At 40.7% G+C, this 20561-nt stretch overlaps 1 protein-coding gene across 5 annotated transcripts in view; it reads left to right on the top strand.

Annotated features, from left to right (window-relative positions):
• The window catches only part of sox13 (SRY-box transcription factor 13), a 52032-nt gene extending 34201 nt beyond the window's left edge, over positions 1-17831 (top strand). The window contains exons 6-15 of one of the 5 annotated variants that reach the window (XM_080025709.1): positions 1307-1375; positions 1537-1651; positions 2164-2211; positions 5196-5269; positions 6194-6329; positions 7021-7139; positions 9952-10057; positions 11035-11205; positions 12573-12789; positions 14039-17831. In XM_080025709.1, coding sequence (XP_079881835.1) covers positions 1307-1375; positions 1537-1651; positions 2164-2211; positions 5196-5269; positions 6194-6329; positions 7021-7139; positions 9952-10057; positions 11035-11205; positions 12573-12789; positions 14039-14333 — 1350 coding nt within the window. In that variant the 3' untranslated portion in view covers positions 14334-17831. The remainder of the gene's footprint in view (positions 1-1306; positions 1376-1536; positions 1652-2163; positions 2212-5195; positions 5270-6193; positions 6330-7020; positions 7140-9951; positions 10058-11034; positions 11206-12572; positions 12790-14038) is intronic. The other 4 variants (XM_080025710.1, XM_080025708.1, XM_080025712.1 and 1 more) reach the window with 4 other exon arrangements.
• The last annotated feature ends 2730 nt before the right edge of the window (positions 17832-20561 follow it).

The raw sequence follows: 20561 nt of genomic DNA, 5'->3' as shown, positions 1-20561 counted from the left end.
AGCATCAGAATGGGGAAGTGACTTTGAAGGTGGCATGGTTGATGGTGCACGGCAGGATGGATCCATGCTTTCATGTTGTTTATGCCAAATTCTGACCCTACCATTTGAACTTTGCAACTGAAATCGGGACTCATCAGACCAGGCAAGATTTTTCGAATATTCTATTGTCCAATTTTGGTGATCCTGTGCGAATTGTAGCCTCAGTTTCCTGTTCTCAGCTGACAGGAGTGGCACCCGATGTGGTCAACTGCTGCTGTAGCCCAACTGCTTCAAGGTTGGTCGTGTTGTGCGTTCAGAGATGGTATTCTGCATACCCTGGTTGTAACGAGTGGTTATTTGAGTTACTGTTGCCTGTCTATCATCTTGAACCAGTCTGCCCATCCTACTCTGACCTCTGACATCAACAAGGGATTTTCGTCCAAATATAATGCCGCTCACTGGATATTTTTTCTTTTTCGGGCCATTCTCTGTAAACCCTAGAGATGATTGTGAGTGAAAATCCCAGTAGAACAGCAGTTTCTAAAATACTCAGACCAACCCGTCTGGCACCATCAAAATTGCCATGTTCAAAGTCACTTAAAACCCCTTTCTTCCCCATTCTGTTCCTCGGTTTTAACTTCAATAAGTTGTCCTGTCCAGGTCTACATGCTTAAATGCATTGAGTTGCTGCCATGTGATTGGCTGAGAAGTTATATGTGTTAACAAGAAATGTAACCACTGTAGCTAATAGTGGCAGGTGAGTGTATATTTCGACCATAGATATCTCACATATCAGGTTTTTGGTTTAACAGCTCAACAATGCTGTTATTGCTGCTGGATTTATTCTTGACTCTATAGGTCAATGAAATACACAGGGAATTTGAATAACACAGATGTGTGATTGATTTCTGGTGCAATTCAGGTCCTTTGCAATGATTTTCATCTTAACCAGTTTTATTTTGTGACATTTTGTTTTTACACATTTGAATATATAGGCATCATCTGAATATACAATATGTAATAATATGTAATAATATATTATATTATATTATATTATATTATATTATATTATATTATATTATATTATATTATATTATATTATATTATATTATATTATATTATATTATTGTAGTTTGTTCAGTATTAATGTATAAGGGCGAGACACTGCAGGCAAACAGATGTTTGTCTGGCAAGGTTTCATGATGATATCTATGAGTTGAAATATTTACCCTATTCAGCCGCAGTGTCTCGCAATAATTAGAAGAAGTATTTGTTTTTCAGGTAACTAATCTGGTCCTGTGAGAATAACCCCTTTCCTTTGTCTCAGATCGCCAAGCAGCAGCAGCAGCTCATCCAGCAGCAGCACAAGATCAACCTGCTCCAGCAGCAGATCCAGGTCTGTGTCTTTACATACTACAGCTAACAGCATTAGCATTAGCATGGGATAATAAAAAACACACGACAAGTTCCAATTGCAAAATGAATCAAAAATCTGTGTCTTGGACGAATGAGGCTAGAGCTGTTAGAGTAAGGTGTATGTGTGCTGCCTGGTCCCAGCAGGTGAACATGCCCTACGTGATGATCCCGGCCTTCCACCCCAACGCCCAGTCCCTCTCCGTCAGCTCCGACCCCCAGATGAACCTGCCACTGCAACCAATCCCCTGCAAGCCAGGTCAGTTGTCAAGCTATTATAGCACAGAGATTTCAATACACCCTTTGTTTAATGGCAAAAATAAAATCAATGACATTTAGATTTTTGTTAAGCAAGTGGTTGGATATTGATTTTGTTGATAGAGCATGTATAGGGGATACTCTTACCAGGCATACAAGACTAAAAACAGGACAGAATCAAAACCAGAAACCACCAAAGCCAGACAGTTATTCTCGATTGCAATTTCAAAACCAATTCTCGATAAGAACATTTGGTCCCAGCTTAAGGCTCTTACTTCTGTGCTCTGTGCTCTCATCCAAATCTTTAGTTTACCCAATTGAGGGAGCTATGAGTCAAAACACTTACATTGTTGCAAGATAAACTAAAAGATGCCCACTGTGCCCTTGCGATTAAAGTTTTGTCCTTTTTTGTTTAATCAACTTTCCTTAATAGCAACTCTAAAAAGGCAATTTAGAATAGTAGAAGGTACAAATTCAGATTCTTATGTGAATTGTTTCCCCCCTCAAACTTAGACCAGGAGCTGTGTTGGTGGGGGCGTGTTGTTCCAGATACCCGTTTGAGTAAGTGATCCATCATTTGTAAGGCTTGTTGGGTACAAAGCAATGCACGGCGGTTGTCGTAATAGTATCAGTCAGGACTTTACAACTCTTTTTTTGGCAGTGCTGTTGTCTGTAGGCACAAAACACTTACTTAAGTCTAATGTCTGTAGGCATCTTACATCAGCTGCCGTATTTCTGATGGGCCCAATCATACTCTGTGCTTCTTTCTTTCTTTCTTTCTTTCGTTATTTTCAAAAGCTTTTGATAATCCCCCAAGGTTGCTCTCCACCAGGCCTTTAGAGCTGGGAACGTTATGGTTGTGTCGGGTTCTTTAACACCAGGTTCTTAATTTCCCCTGTTCTGAAGAAGAAGAATGAACACTCAAGTTATTTGACAACCTGCACTTTGAAGGCCAGAACTTTTGTGCTAAAAAAGATGTGGCCATTAATGCTGTACACTTGGGCCAGTTGCCGTCCAAATGGGAACATCCTCGTGTGCACCTTAACTCAAGGCCTTTATACTTTATAGAAAATGGGGAGGCATCAGTGTAGATACAAATGCAGACTTCAGTTAGACAATATAGTCGATAGTACCTTTCAACACACTTACGCTTGTACAGTTAGCAGGCTATAGAGGTCACGGCTTAGAAATACACAGCTTTTGTGCAGTCTTGCTTTCACAAGTCTTAAAAGCTGTGCTTGTGTGGCTGACCTTGTCTTCTCTTCTCTTTTCAAACCTAGAAGATACAAGGCCAGTTGTAGGTGGAATTTCAGAATAACCATTAATTTGTTTCTCTCTGTGTGTGTGTCTGTGTGTCTGTGTGTGTGCGTGTGTGCGTGCGTGCGCGTGTGTGCGTGTGCGCGTATGTGTGTGGTATGTAAGTGCTTCAGAATGTTTTAATAGCTGAATATAGAAAATTGGAGAAATCTGAAGCGGTGTGTTATAGCTAGACTTTTTTAAAGGCGTCTTTTCTTTGAAGATGTGAATGAAGAAACGATCAGTGCCGTTTTATATAATTTCATTCGAGTGCATTCTATTTGTTTGCTGATTTTCATACAACTTGAATTCACCTTACCTCACCTTACTATATCCAACATTTCATTCACACATGAGTTTCAGAGGGTTTTGTTTTTCGGGTTTTGTTTTTCTCCATTTTGGGCTAATTAGAAGGACAACAAAATCCTTATTTACTGTGCAAGCAAGGCGTGCAAGTCATGGCCTTTTGTGTCATTGAGGTATGGCAATATTAATACACTCAACAAAAATATAAACGCAACACTTTTGTTTTTGCTCCCATTTTTCATGAGATGGACTTAAAGATCTAAAATTCATTCCAGATACACAATTGTACCATTTCTCTCAAACATTGTTCACAAATCTGTCTAAATGTGTGATAGTGAGCACTTCTGCTTTGCTGAGATAATCCATCCCACCTCACAGGTGTGCCACATCAAGATGCTGATCTGACATCATGATTAGTGCACAGGTGTGCCTTAGACTGTCCACAATAAAAGGCCCTGAAATGTGCATTTTTTTGCTTTATTGGGGGTCTGGGGACTCAGAACCAGTCAGTTTCTGGTGTGACCACCATTTGCCTCATGCAGTGCAACACATCTTCTTCGCATAGAGTTTATCAGATTGTCAATTGTGGCCTGTGGAATGTTGGTCCACTCCTCTTCAATGGCTGTGTGAAGTTGCTGGAGACGGCTTATGGTGGAGAAATGAACATTCAATGCACGAGCAACAGATCTGGTTGACATTCCTGCTGTCAGCATGCCAATTGCACGCTCCCTCAATGCTTGTGGCATCTGTGGCATTTTGCTGTGAGACAAAACTGCACATTTCAGGGTGGCCTTTTATTGTGGACAGTCTAAGGCACACCTGTGCACTAATCATGATGTCAGATCAGCATCTTGATGTGGCACACCTGTGAGGTGGGATGGATTATCTCAGCAAAGCAGAAGAGCTCACTATCACACATTTAGACAGATTTGTGAACAATGTTTGAGAGAAATGGTACAATTGTGTTTCTGGAATGAATTTTAGATCTTTAAGTCCATCTCATGAAAAATGGGAGCAAAAACAAAAGTGTTGCGTTTATATTTTTGTTGAGTGTATATACCTTAAGGTGATAGAAATATGTTTACTAAAAGAGATTTTACTAAACTGCTATACAATGAAAGCTATCTAACCAGACTTTTTGAAAATACATTTTTTAAATAGCTAACAGCTGCTGGGATGACACGGGAAAAGAAAAACAGGAAATAATATTCCATGATGTCAAGCTGTGTTTTGATTGATTTATTTGTTTGATTATTTTACAATTTCACTGTCATATAATTGAGTTTATTCTTATTTATTTAATAACGACTTGTTTCTTTATTTAAATGTGAACACTTTGGGACACCATAGCTACAATCCCCCCCTGATGATAGGCCACTTCCCGTATTAAACATCGCTGTAACCTAAGTAGAACCATCTGGTCTCTTCACAAGTCCTAACGTAAGGTAATTACGCCTGGTAATAGAAAATAATATTCAAGCTTGAGCAATTAAAGGTAAATATATTAATTAGTTGTCAAGACTGTACATATTAAATAAATGTGCACTCTACAAATCAAATTGAATATGAGGTTCTATTGTTATCTGTAAAATAAAGTATGCTGAAGGAAACAAAAAATCACCCAATGTCATCGTATATGTTTTCTCATTTTCTAATGTTTGCACTGTAATTATCTGGTCAAAATGAATGAATGAAAAGCAAAACACTATAGTGTAAACTATAGAGACACTTAGATGTGAGTTCAATAGTCTAATTTGTGTCACACTTACTTACTGTTAGCTAGCCAATGCTACATGTCACCAAACAGTGTGTCTTGTGAACCACAGCCGCTCTGCTACTGCTGATGTGCAGAGGAACCCCACTGGCTTTAGGCTTTTCCCTCAGCACATTGGAATCAAGTCTGAGCTTCTGAACCATGGTTTGATCATGCTTTTCTTCCACAGCTGTGGACTATCCCATGCTGCTGCAGAACCCTCACCCTGCCCCGGTCAAGAGGAGCAGTGGTTCCTTCAGACAGGTACAATATTACTTACTACAGTCTAATAATGGTGTGTCAGCTATTTCAAAGTTCATCTAAATGAAAGAGTCAATAACATATAAAATTCCTTATACATACACATACATTATTGATATTATGTCTCTATGTTGAGTGTTTGTGTAGTGCACAGTGTGTGTGTGTGTGTGTGTGTGTGTGTGTGTGTGTGTGTGTGTGTGTGTGTGTGTGTTTAATATACTGTATACATGCATGCGTCTGTGGTTTAAGGCCCATTAAAGAAAGAGCCAGCCTCCAGATTAAACGGATAATGAAATGTTCTTGTACTTGGGAGGACGAAAAAGACACCAAACCCTCTGTTCAAAGATTTAAGGAGTTTGGCATAGGTCTGTGTGTGTGTGTGTGTGTGTGTGTGTGTGTGTGTGTGTGTGTGTGTGTGTGTGTGTGTTTGTGGTGTGAACCATACTATAGAGATAGACCAACACGGCTTAAATACACAAAAGGGAAGAAAAGATGAGGTGAACATTAGGACAATAAAAGACCAGAGGTGTGACAGATGTGCTCCGACACGCTAAAATAAATCTGCCGTGCCTTACCGGAATACATGCACACCCTGGTTCTTTGTGGCTACGCCCTTATGTGTGTGAGTGGCCCCGTTTAGTACACAATTATGCTTTGTACACAACTGCTATGTTTCAGTTTCACTCATCTTTGGAAAGTTAAGATTCTTGTAATTCGATTGATGCAAACCATTTCAAGATGCAATCACAACACATATCTGTTTTACCCTAACCCTAGGTTCATTTCACAGTTATGGTTGGAGCCCCACCCCACTGCTCATTTGCTCTGTCTTTGTCTCTCTCTCTCTCTCTGTCTCTCTCTCTCTCTCTCTCTCTCTCTCTCTCTCTCTCTCTCTCTCTCTCTCTCTCTCTCTCTCTGTGTGTCTAGGAGGCCGGTCAGCCCTTGAACCTGACGTCCAAACCAGGCAAAACCCCCAGTCCACAGAGCATGGAGCTGGGAGCCTACAGACCCAGAGACCACCACCACAGAGACGTGTCCCACAGCCCGCCACGCTCCACCCTGAGTGAGTCAAAACGACAGTAGCACCGCGCTGAGAGAGACAGTGTGAACGCATGATCCCAAACGGGAAACTGAATGTTGTATCTCACCGCTCCTCCTCTCCTCTCCTCTCCTCTCCTCTCCTCTCCTCTCCTCTCCTCTCCTCTCCTCTCCTCTCCTCTCCTCTCCTCTCCTCTCCTCTTTTTGTTTGGTGTTGGATTCGAAAAGGAGTGGCATTGTCATCTAGATAAATGCCTCCTCATCTATTGTTTGTTGTCAATGCCAACGCCTTTTGCACCTGTAGTGTCTTGTGGCTCTTTACTTAAAATGTATTTCACATGTCTACTAGTCTGTAACCAGGTAAAACAGGTGTTGCTTCGACACATTAGCATGAGTTGGATAATTAAATTAATGTTAACACAGTGTTTTCCAGATGATAGTAATGAGTTCTTGGCAACAAACATGCACATGACTTCAATTCAAAGCAGGAGCTGTGGACTGTGTGTATCACTTTAGATATGCTTCAGAAACAAAACAGAGAATGTTCTAACCACTACACCACGAGCGCCCCCTAAATACATATTCTTAATATGAAAATATCTACTTTTATTGTATATTTATGTCTTATTTGTCTCATTCTTCAAAAGACACGGAGTTATTGCACAACCTTGTTCCTCATGTTTGTCCTCCTCTTCGCCCTGTGTTGTTGTCTTCAGGTTTCCTAGGAGACGGCGATGTGGTGACCCAGGCCATCCACGACGCTCAGCTGCTCCTGAGAGGCCACAGCACAGGAGGGAGAGAGAGGGAGAGAGAGAGAGAGGGAGGAGGGAAGATGGTGAGTTAAACTACACTGTCCACACACACACACACACACACACACACACACACACAGTCACAATGTTCCTCTTTGGGGCCCCTGTCATAAGCCTTTTTTTCCTCCAAAGGAGTTTAAAGGAATAGTTCAACAAACAAAATGTTTAGCTTTTTGCTTCACTCCTCTGCTCAAGATAGAACAGAAACCGTAACATAACGTGGTAAATGAACAAGTCCCAACAAGCACACAAGAACATTGAGTGATGTTGTAAAGTTGTAAGATCAGTGATGTTTGGATGCATAGGCTCGCTAAGCAAAGCCCGTAACAACACCTTTTGTCCAATCCAATGTATCCATAGCCGCTGTTGTTGAGCTTGAAGTTGGCGCTAACATTAGCTGAGAGAGTGGATACATACACAGATGTGTACTGTGAAGACTGTGAAGTCATGCTGCGGCTCTCTAGCACATTAGGAGAGCACCGGCCCTTTACTAAATCCAGGTTAACATTGCTGGAAAAGGGACAGACACACATTCTATTTTACTAACAGTAAGTTTGATTGCAAATCTACATGTCTGGATCACCTGAGACACTTTGACATAATAGCCGCAAAGACAATTTAACAAGGTTTTCCCCCCGACGTCCATATTCATGAAAAAATCATGTTTGAAATTAAATTTGCATATTTTTATCTGAGAAGATGTTGCATTACACAAATATGTTTAGCTTTAAATTTTAATTCTACTGTGTTTGTTACTTTATGACCACCTTAATTGTTTCTTGGCCACTTAAGGGGCAGTGTAAACATGTTGTTAAATCAACATTGACATATTATCACCTTTTGCTTTCACAAACAGTTGCTTACAGTATATACAGATGCAGCAGTAACGGAGCTACATTGCCATTCATTTAGAGTGGTGTTTGACCAAGTCCAATGTTGAGTCCTTGCCCAGAAGAGTGAAGTTGCAGGCTAGACAGCTACTAATCTTTCTCTAAGCTACAAAATGTATTATGATATGATTGAAAGCATTCTTAAAACCTTTAGGCTGTATAAAGGTAAATGCCTTCTTACTAAACAACCTCAATATGTGGAAAGAGTTCATCTCTCTCTCTCTCTGTCTGTCTGAGTGACATTTAGGAGTCAGGTTTAGGATGACAGGGAGTCGTGCCTCTGAGAGATTGGACCGACTGAAGAACATTGCAGCTGTAGTGTGAGCACCCACAGGAGAATACTGTTACAGCTACAGTATGTGTTAGCTGTTGATGATGGCAGGCAAACACAATTTGTACAAGACAAAGACAGTATGTCTCTGTTGTTCCCATCATGAGTAATACATTTTAGGGCCATTATGAGAAAAAAACTGAGACATTGACAATATTAAAAGAATAAAATAATAATTTTACAAGAAAGGATATTATGAGAATAAAGTTTAAGGCCGTGTATTATTTTATTTTAAGACATCTTCAGAAGAGTCTTTTCCCTTGCATTAAAATGAGGAGCCTGGCACATTTAGTTAAGTTGTAGCCTACCTCAGTAGCCTTCAGGTTTCACAAATAAGGAAATACTTATCATTATAAGTATGAGGGCCTGTTGTCTGTGTGTGGCACGGCCCAACCCCTGAGACAAACAGCGGCTGACAAGGACGTTGACATTAGATTGCTCTCGCCATCGTGTTGTAGGTCATCGGTAATGTTTTGCTGATTTTTTTTCCCCACCTTACAATTACAACATTCTTCTGGTTATATTGTGACTTTTTCTCATAAAAGTACGACTTTATTCCTGTAACATAAAGCTATGATATGTTTTTTTGTAAAATATATATATTTATTTTTTCGTAATGTTATGATTCATTTTCTTGTAAAGTTACGACTTTATTTTCGTAATATTAAGACTTTATGCTTGACATTTCATTTATTTTTCCTTCCTCAACGTGGCCCTCAAACTCTACCTGACACAAAATGGTATCACCTGCTGTTCACTTTTTGGTTAGTCCATTTGCTTCAGTTAAATAAGGACAAAATGTCATTGTTGGTCGGAGTAGAATGTGAAGCTAAATGGAACATTCATGCATAAATCTCATCTTGCATCAATGTAAATACGATTGCTGCTACAGCAAAGCATCTCAACGTTACATATTTGTGTCTGGATGGAACCTGACTGTGTTGTTTTTTTGTTTTGGTTCTTGTAAAACGTCTTCTATTCTGGGTCTTGGTTGTTGAGTGTGTGTGAGGTGGGCTGAAGCTTTTGGTCTGGGAGCAACAGCTGTCGCGGCCTCACAATACCACAAAGGCCTTCAGTGTGGCATTGACTGCGCCACCTGCCCTCTCTCTGTCTCTTTCTTTGTCCACAGTAATACTGTCCTCTCCTCTATTATCCTGCCTCCACCTAGCCTCCTCTGTGCTGCTTTGACACCAGCACTCACCTATTTTGGTATTGCCACTCCACTGCAAAGGGATAAATAATGCTTTGCGGGAAAGGATCGGATAATACTGTACATATGCTGATGATACGCTGATAGTTTTGCAAATTTAGAGTCCCCTTCACCTATTTCCTCAACTCAAACAATAAACACCATTCTTCTTCCCTCCCTCCATAGCCCTTGTCATTTCCCGTCTTTGCATTTTATAGCTCTGCATTTTAAGAAGCAGCTGATATGGGTGAGCGTGCAGTTTCTTTACCCTAAATAGCACTCTGTGTAACACATGCGTGCCCGGAACAACACCGGGTCATCTTTTTTACTGCGGTCCAAATTTCAAATGGTCCCTTGTGCTGGAGTGTGAATATTTGTGGGATTTAGCAGCAACGACTGACTTCATCTGTCTTTTGTCTTATCAGGAGTATAAAGAGTCGCCTCGCAGAGAGAGAATTTCACACCCGGATCGGCTTGAGAACAGACACGGCCTGCCGTCCACCGAGGACCACCACAGCAGTGACTCTGAGAGTAGGTGTCCCTGGATAGGCCTGTTTTAATATAATAATAATGAAAGCCTTATCTTCATTGATGATGGCATGTTTACCAAGTGTGCAGTCATGACTTGTGTGATGAGAACGTTTATATTTCAAAGGCACTATACCACAGGTGCACCTCAATGAATGGATGGACATACTTTTTCTTTTTTAGAAGGTCGTCATTTCATGATAACAATGAAACAAAAACAGGCCTGACATATTTCACTTTGTAAATCTAGAGGATATGAAAGATTTACCTTTTTGTATTAAATTAACGGAAAAAAGGAACTTTTCCAGGATGTTCTAAAATGAATTGTGAATACTTTTCAGATGCAAATAAACACCAGTTATCATCAAATAATTTTTTTATTGCCCCCTCAGAATATCAGATTGACATTTTAAATATATAAGTGAACAACTTCCACCACCTCCACATCCAGCACTATCAAAACACATGATGGATGTGTTCTTGAAGTTGGTAGCTTTGAGTCAGTGGTGCTGACCTGAGGATGTGGGCGGGGGAAAGTGATTCATAACAGCCTGTCAAAAAGGATGTTAGTGGGCACGGATAAACCTTTCCTTCAATGATTAAAGGTTAATAAACAGGTTAGGTGAAACACTCATAAGGAGGAACAAGTACATTGCATTACATTGATTAAGATTACACTTTTATCTTAAGCAGTTTAAGGCAAGATACAATGCAGGTGAATAGGGTAGAAAATTATTTATGTTTTACTTATATATCATGAGTTACAATATTTCAGTACCAAAAATGGCTTCATTTAGAAAACAATAAAACAATTTATCTCAAGCTTTTTTATTTTAATGGGCGAAGGTGTAGTCTCAACAGATACGTTTTCAGCCTACTGCAAAAAAAAAAGTAGTGGAGTGAGTGTGTGTGTGTGTGTGTGTGTGTCAATAGACTATAGAGTAACATATTGTGGTTTGGTGTGGTCCTCTCCCCTCCAGGTGCCCTGCCTGTCTCAGTCCCTGGCAGCTATGCGGAGGCGCGGCCCCCTCCCTCCTCGGGACACATCAAGAGACCCATGAATGCCTTCATGGTCTGGGCCAAGGACGAGCGCAGGAGGATACTGCAGGCCTTCCCCGACATGCACAACTCCTCCATCAGCAAGATCCTGGGTGAGTGCTGGAGCTCTGAGTGTAGGGCTGGGTGGCTCTCTCTCTCTATTCTGAGACCACGCTGCTGCTGCTGCCTGGCACCAACAGCCACTTGCTTCTCCTGCCTGTAAACATACACACACACACACACACACATACAAATACTGGTCTGAATCAGTTTCCTAGGACCAAATATTTACATTCCATTGTATTGTGGAGAGCTTGTTGTTGTGACTGTGACCCCCTCCACACAGATACACACAGACGTCCAGACGCGGACACCCACATACAGTAGATACAAACCATACACAGTCATATAAATGATCAATCTACTTGAATAGGGAATTTTATTACCTTTTGTCAATCTACAGGGAATTGTTTTTCCAAAACACTGGTGAGATCATAGGATTACATTTCCATGTGTAAACGGTTTTCACACAAATGACCACACCAGCTAAAGTCATAGCTCTCAGGTTGTGTGACCACACATAACCAATGAGATCATCTTTGGTTTATATAGATTGAAAATCTCCATCATCATGTGCCATGATGAAAATGACAAAATCCTGATGGCAACCTTTAATCAATGAGCCATCAATGAAAGTCTATTGATCATTAAAAAAACTAAATTCCTAATCTACTTTTAAATGTGAATTTTACAAACCATAACTTTAAAAGACAAAATTACCCACTAAACTATCGAAACATATTCTTGCTCAATTCAATACACTCAGGGTTTTTGCTGTTACAGCTGAAGCTAATCTTAGCCATATTTTGCCAAATATTGATATCAAGCGACATGGGTCAGTTTGCTGCCTTCATAACCCCTCACTGAACAAATTACATTTCAATGGCCCATTCACTTTTTTCATCAATAACTTGTCTTATTTCCTACTATTATAAATAAAAGGTCCAAAATGTACATTTAGGTGTGACTTCAACTAAACTTTCCATAATCATTCTTAGCACTGTTACAGAAGGATTTGTTCGTACATTGTTAATTTTCTGATTGATACATGTTTTTCTTAAAAACATGCCAGGATGCACTTTTAAGACCATTGTATTTTTTGATAAAAAAGAATGTAAAAAGGCTGTAACCAAAATCTGTTCTGTAAAAACATTGGGCACTAATATTTTGTAAAAATTAAAGACAAATCTCAGCAGGCACTGAGGCTCTGTCAATCTATCTCGTCGCAGCACACCCCCTGGACAGGACTTCATTTGAACTCAAAAGAAACAAAATAGTTATTAAATGACAAAAATATATATAAATTTGATTGGATCTACCACTGAAACTCATGCACATGTAAAGCACACACTCTCCTCCCAGCCTGCCTTGCTGCTATAGGAGGCTTGTGTGAATGAAGCCGTTGTGTCTCTGTCTCCAGGCTCCAGGTGGAAGTCCATGTCTAACCAGGAGAAACAACCGTACTACGAGGAGCAGGCGCGGCTCAGCAGGCAGCACCTGGAGCGTTACCCCGACTACAAGTACAAACCCAGGCCTAAACGCACCTGCATCGTGGAGGGCAGGAGGCTCCGGGTGGGAGAGTACAAGGCCATGATGAAGAGCCGCCGGCAGGAGCAGAGAGCCACCTACACACACAGGTACACACAGACTGGCCCCTGGTACTACACAACAACACTAACTATTCACTCCACTGGACAGAGTTGGTTTTGCTCCACCACTGTGCCTTAATGATTCTCAAGCACAAACAGAAGTGAACTAATATTGAGCTGGGAGGTGTTTTCACTCATGTTCTCCATGATGAATAGCATCCTGTTCTGTCCTTCCCACAAACTCCTCCAAATCCAAAACGTTTTTTTAAAGACTGTTTTGCATTCAAACAGACTTCAGACCTGTAATAAAAAGCTATGATAATTGTTCTTTGTGCAAATGAAAGAGTCCTTCCTTTGTGTAATACGGGACAACCCCAGCCTGCCAGGACAGTAACATGTCACGGGAATCAGTGCTAGGGTACCTGACTTTCACTTTTCAAGAGAAACACAAACTTAAAAGCAGGATTGTTGCCAAATAGAGAATGCTGAAAGGGGCAGATTGCTCACATCACCAATAGCTGACAGCTGACACTGCCATTGCATTGAGATCAAAACACGAGTGCGATGGTTGCGAAATACTTCAATATTGAGTCCGAATCCAAACAAAAATGGATTTAAACTGCAGGCTGAGTTTTCTCAACACTGATTGCCACACAGAGTTCCATAGGCTGTCAACTTTTTGTTGTTGAAAATAAACAAATCTTAAAGTTGCAGCAACACCATTACAGTTCATATTTATTTTAGTTGGTCAACAAAGCAAACAAAACAACGAGTTAACGAGTAAAAGAGCAACATAAAGTGCAATATAAAGCGCTTCATAATGTGTTGAATACATAAGTTCCAACAAGCACACAGGAGCGTTTAGCAATGTTAAGTTCATCTTCAGACTGTCGGTGGAGGCAGGCTAAACGCTACCTGCTATTGACTACGAATATTTGAGCTATGCTAATTATCGATTTCTGGATTTATACTTAAAAAAGGCACTCACAGTTAATGGAATGGTTTCTGTCGCCCTTTAGTCTTGAACCTGAGAGTGAAAGAAAAAAAAAGTTGAACTAATAATCAAACACGTTTATGAATTATTAAAAAATGTGACAAAACGGTTGACCTCCAGCATTCAAAAGGGAAATCTATCTGAAAATCAGTAAACTATAGAAGCCAACTGTGAGATAATACATGTTGTGGTCTTAGTGTACACATAATAATAATTATCATCATAATCATATATTGTATTTATATAGCACTTTTCTTGAAACTCAAAGTCGATTAAATCCCTCCTCCCCTGTCTTCTCCCCAGTCAAACAGAACCACAGCCGATGCACTACTCACACAGCGACGGCCAGCAGTACCCGGGCGGCGGCAACAGCTCGGTCTCCGTGACGACCATGCCCTTCCACCCGGCGCTGCTGGAGCACTACCTGCCCCAGGCCCCGCCCCCCGCCCAACGACAGGCCACACCCACCTCCCTGCCCCGAGAGAGAGAGAGAGAGAGGGAGAGAGAGAGAGGGAGAGAGAGGCCTCCTTACAGTGAGGGAGAGGAGAGTGACGCCGCGGAGAGGAGCGAGGGGGAACTGGTGCTGCTCACGGACTGAAAGGAGCGAAGGATGAGCAGTGGAGGTGGGGATAGTGTGATGTCTATTGGCAGTCAGAGAAGGGAGGATGGTTTTTAAGAGATTTTTTTTTAGACCTGTCACTGAGGGTGCACTCACAATAGGCACTTCGTACCGTGCCTATAAGCGAGATTGAGGACTAAAGTCTAGTTGGTTTGATCAAGTGTGAGTGATCCGTACCGTACTCAAGCACGGTACACTTCCTTGGCCCTGGCCCGGTTGGAAGATGTGTGCTTTGGTACGGTACAGATGCTAATGTACGAGAATAGAAGGTGGTCATGACATCAGTTTAAATTTGACTGCACCCATCGACGGAGGGTACACATTGGTCTGATGCGGAGGTGGAATCGTTGCTGTAAATTTGTCCGGATACAAATATTTAAAAAAACAGATGAGACAACTCACTGTTCCTCAAACCTGCGCAGTTTCAAAACAAAAGACGCATAGTGACAACGTCAATCAATGTGTGTGTTGTATTAAGACGTGATTACGTATAACGCAAGCAGCAATCGTGCCTAGGCCCAGATCTATAGGAGCAGTGTGAATACAGGCCTGGCCAGTGGGGGAGGAGGGAGAGGGGACAGTCGCGCTTGAGCACAACACTGATCAACTGGGCCAAGTGTGATTGCACCCTGAATGATAAAATTGACCATCAAAAGTGAAGAATACGTGGGGAGGGAACACCATTTCTCAGTGAAACCCTTCCATACACACAGACACAGGTGGAGTCAGCGATTCTGGAGATAGCTTGTTTTTGAAAATCACTTTTTGTCAAATTCATTGAATACCACGGTCCCCTCCCTGTCCATACTATGTGTGCTCTTAAAAAAATGTATCAAGTGTTAATCGACAGCCTAGGCTCTGTAATAGGGCCTATTTAAATAAAAGGGATGTAAACAAAAAAAAGAAAGAAAGAAAGGGGGCCACCGTAGCTAGCAACATGGCGAATCGCTGACTCCACCTACAACTTGAGCTCTTATCTCAGTCATTTCCCTTCATAGACATCATGTCATCGGCTGCATTGTTTTAGAATACAGAAGTTCTATTGACAGAGTAGAAGGTTTATCGTTTTGATCCCTTAGCCTTATCCATGTTTTCCTCCCGTGACCACTTTTGTCAAACAAAAGGCCCCACTGGGACTCCACTCATTGGAGGAAAGTGTAAAAGAAAAACATACAAGTTCAATAGAATCCCATTTTCCACCTGCTAGGTCAGCAGCCGAGGAACTTCTCTTTGGTTAGAGCAACAGGCCTGTGACCGAGCTCTGTGCTATGTGTATGTTGGTACCGCCCCCTTCTGGTTAATGCTGGTTATTAGTACATGGAGTTCAGTGAGGAGAGCACTGGAAATGCTGTTACATCTAACCCACTCTACTCATAGTTCAGAGATCCCATTATATATATGCTTCACACTCTACACCTCCAGTTTGTAACACAGGCTTTCTGTTATATGCTAGTATTCTCTGAACCCAGGCTGAGATATCTGATATCACTGGGACTTTGGGAGTGATCCCTCCTAACAGAAAATAGGACATCATAGAACTGTTTTCAAACACTGTAAAAATGAAAAAGTTAGGACTACAATTTTGAGACAACTAATTATCTTTTTTTGAGATAACTCAACATACATTTGTGTTCACATACTAAGAATTCTAAAAAAGTAAAAGTTGAGCCAACTTATTATAATTGTGTTCTGGAAGTTTTAACGCTGTTTAATATTTGAATCAACATTTTGACTGACTTCGTCTTGTTTGTTATCCGCATGACAGAGAATCATTTGGTACCACTGTCAATGTTTGAAATTCTTACTAGCATGTGTAAGTCAAAATATTAAGTTATTCTACGTAATATAAGCTATACCTCAACAAAAGGTTACCAGATGGCTCAAATGTAGACACACATTTTTTTGCCTTGAAATGATGAGCTTTCCTAACTTTTTAATTTTTACAGTGCAGGCTGGGGGCTGTTTTAAATAGACAGACTTAAATGAATTAGTGGGATCACATCACAGCAGCATTCAGGAGAAACAGTTCACTTAATGCTGATGAATACATCTTAAAATCTCTCTCACATGTCTTCAGTCATGTCACTGACTCAATGGAGTGGATCCCAGATAACATGCAGTAAATCACCAGCCAAGCCCTCCTCTTCCTCGCCCCTCCCTCCCTCCCTCCCTGTCCCACTGTTGAGTTGACCTGTGCTGTAAATGCTGTATCCCTGTGTCTGTCAGTCCCCTCTCCATAGCATGGTGGGTTGACCTCAGCCTTGCTCATTCTATTTTATTTTTTAAATATCTCTGTTTGATTATTTGAGTGTAAATCAGTTGTCGTGTTGAGCACCACCTAGATGTGTATCCAAATGTGTTTTTTTTTTGTTCGTTTAGTTTTTTTGAAACTTAAAAAAAACTACTTTCGGGATTATTCAGTATAGGCCTAAACCTTCATCTTTATCGGTAGGCCTACAACCTGGGGCCTCGTTCCAAGATACATTTTTTTTTCTTGAATTTCCTGAAGCTCCACACTGGTAATAGTTTAAGATTTGACGACTTGAGATTAAGCGTAATGTTGACAGTGTAAGAAATATGGAAAGGTTTTGGGCGACTGAACCATAGGTCAGCTTCATGAGAACGCAGACACCAAAATCATCCATGACACCTCAGTAGGCTAAGGCTACATCATTGGCTCTGGTCGTCTATGCTAACAATTTAGCTAGCTGATTGCAAATGGGGCATGTAGCATAGGCCTGCACCATGTTAGGCTATTTGATAATAATTTTTGAAGTTACTGTATTGGCGTTGTGGTTTATTTAAAATTTGTGTCTTAAAGGTAAACAAGTTTGTAAAAATAATGTTATTCAGGTATTAGGAACGGTATTAATAACTACTGATTTAGCTCTTTCTAATGTGGTGCTGGAGCTTTGGAGTCTCTCCCCAGCTGATCATGACTTTAAATTATATTTTAGTCTGAGCATGTGTAGTTTTGGTGTCTTAGCTTTCATCGCTCAATGACCATATCAACCAATCAACCATCAACCAATAGGGTAATTTAACAGAAAACCTTGACCCCAGTGTTGTATGTAGCCCACCCGCACAACATTCAGGTCAATTCACGTGGAGCTAATGGGAAGGTCAACAAATCAAAATGTCGAGAGAAAAACATTTATTTCAAAGAGCTTGGGGTTGGGGCTTATCCTGTACGTACAATCATGGTCCAGGCTGTATGGCTTTATTGCACAGAGATGGATATCAGAGGCAAAGTGTTTCAATCTCATTTTAGTGGAGAGACATGCTGAGGTGTCACCTGTCACCACCCCTGCTGATGTAAATATAGAAAGAGACTTTATTTTGTTTATAAGAGCCTGTGTAATTTAAAGGTGTATGTTTCTCTATGTTTTCAGAGTTTTGTGTTGTTGTTCTTGTTTATCCTCTTTTTCTTGAAAGACAATAAATTGGTTGTGTTAATTGTGTTATTTTATTTTTGTGTTTGTTTGAACCACAGTGCAAAGAGTGTTCGTAGATCAATGTGTAAGATTTTTCTCTCCACTCTCTGAAGATGTTATTTTAAAAGGTATAGAGCGTAATAAAGGTGTATTTGGCACCATATAGTGGTCAAAGTTGGCATCATCTACCACTGCGGTAAAACCAAGCAACCTCAGCGATTTTCAAGAGTACCTATTTGCAGACCCATGGGGGAAACCATTGAAAACGGAGCTCCACCGGAAATAGGATGGGGCCACGCCCCAAACTAATTTCATTGGTCAGAATTGTACGCCCCAAACTCAGTTCATTCGTTCATTGGTCAAAAGCGTTGTCCCTCCCCGAACGTCATTTCATTGGTGGAAAACCATGAACTCTCAATTTAATTGGTTTAGAAGACGATTTGTAAATTTGACAGCTATAAGTGCCGGTACATTTGACAGCTTCATTCAATGATTTTACTGTAAAGTACAAGTATCAGAATGGCTTTCTGTCCTCAGCCAGGAAAAGACACACACTCAGACCATGACTCAGACAAGCAGCTTTTGGAAGTCAGGATAATTATATATTTGTTACACAGATATGCCTAATTGTTTGTTAGACAGATAGGCCTACTAGAAATAGACCTAATTGTGATAGTTTTTGCACTTTTTAAAATGAGTTATTTATTTTAATGTGGTGGCACTTTTTGTGTTTCATTTACAAGAGTTTATATTTGTATGTGATTGACCTACTCGTGATAATTGTGAATTAAACAGACGGATTTCGGAAGATGTACACAAAGCTTCGTTGCTTCATTCATCTTCTACCTCAACATCTACTTTTTACCACCGTCCTGGCCACTTGGGACCCTTAACAAACTGACGTATTTTACTGTGTACTAGCACCATAACCGGTGGAAACTGTGTATTATTATTCACCGCTAGGTGAACTCCGGCAGTAAAACAAAAAGAAGAAAACAAATTCAGAGTAGGTTACAATTCTGACCAATGAAATGAGTTTGGGGCGTGGCTTCCGGTGGAGCTCCACTTTCCCCATGGGTCTGCAAATAGGTGCCTCTCGCGATTTTTACATGGACATATAAAGAAATGGACACCGTATTGAAACATGGCGCCCATTCATTCCTATGAAAGCTGCTCATAGGCGCAGAGAAGCAACAAGGAAGCATAATCCGGAAATTCCATACGGCCCAAAGCATGACGTAGCATGGACGTAGCGGCATTATGGACCTATCAAGAAAGAGGGCGGCAAGCGTAGCGGACTGGAGGCGGGTGTCTCGTTCTGTAGCATCTAGCCTGGCGAAAACAAACTGAAAGCCGTTAAAAGCCGTTGGGCTAATAAAACGCTTGAGGTGGCGTTTTGAAATGAGAAAACTTACATTTTAATAGTATATGGTCTAAAGATAAGTATGAGCCTATGATTGATATCCAGAAAAAATGTGCAGAGACACAATCTTGATCGCCGCTTGTACTGTGTGGACAGGGACATCTGCCTACGGGCCGCATGAAAATAAGCTCCACCCCTTACCATGCAATACCAATGGGTTGGCCACATGTCCATGCTGGCTGCTCGGAGAAGGCAGCATCCTGGGGGCCTGGATTTTTACCAGCATCCAATAAGGAAGTGACCACAACTGTAGTAACCCGGAAGTGCCACTGGGGGCTGTATGCAGAAGAGAGCCCGTTTCCATCGACTCCAATGTTATACTATCTATGGGTAAAACATACTTAGCCTATATGCATATTTTTTATTCCATTGCTAGTGGGGAGCGTAGTCTGTTTTGAACAAAAGACAATTCTCTTAACAAGCTGTACCTTAAATTTGTCAAACACAGCTGTAACCAATGACACTGATTGGGCTGCCCTCTGGAAACTTGTTGGAAAAAAAAATATTCTAAAATCTTATGTCAAAAGGTGAGTGTCTCAATAAGCTTTTGCAAAAATCTGATTGAAAAATGTATAAATGTTCATAATGGGGCAACAGTTATTGCCAAAGCACTGAACGCTGCTATTGAATAATGTTCAGGGTCATTATCAATACGAGCCATTTGCAGATTTATTTTTTTGGTCTTTTAGAGCCAGTCTTGCCATGAGACACGCAGCTCTGGAGCTGTCATATTATACTGCAGTAACGATGTGAAGGCTTTCCACAGTGACCAAGGGAGTAAATAAAGACATTTGAAGTATAAGGAATTGCATAGAATAACATGAAAATAGTAAACATCTTATAGCTGGTAGCATGTCAGCTCAAGCATTTAGCCCAAGGCTATTAGTGTATTGTGATATTGGTAATTTGTGATATTGGTAATTTGATGGACTTTTGAGAGTGGACAAACCAAACGCACACAGAGAGTATTCATTATTTGTACACATTTTAATGGAAATATTTACTGACAACTGTTAAATAATTCTTCTTTCCACTCCTACAGAGGTATGAAGGATCACTGTACAGTAAGCTTTTCACAGTATTTCTTACAGTATTCACATCCTTCATCTCTACTGGCCGCACACCACTTGACGCAACTTCTCCTTTAGCATCGGATGAGTACAATAACAAAATCACTTGCAAGCCACACGCTGAGTTCCTTTGCAAGCGCCCAAAGCATTTTCAAAAAGGAAATATCAGCGTACAAAGACAAACCAAAAAATAATCAGTTATCTGTACAGTGCTGTCGTAACATTTAGTTAGTACATTCACACCAAAAAAATAGTTAATCTCAAATGAACTGCAATGCAA

This window comes from Ammodytes marinus (genome assembly GCF_949987685.1).
Source record: "Ammodytes marinus genome assembly, chromosome: 4".
Classification (NCBI taxonomy): Eukaryota; Metazoa; Chordata; class Actinopteri; order Uranoscopiformes; family Ammodytidae; genus Ammodytes; species Ammodytes marinus.
Note: the sequence above shows the minus strand (reverse complement) of the source record. Positions and strands in the feature narration are given on the sequence as shown.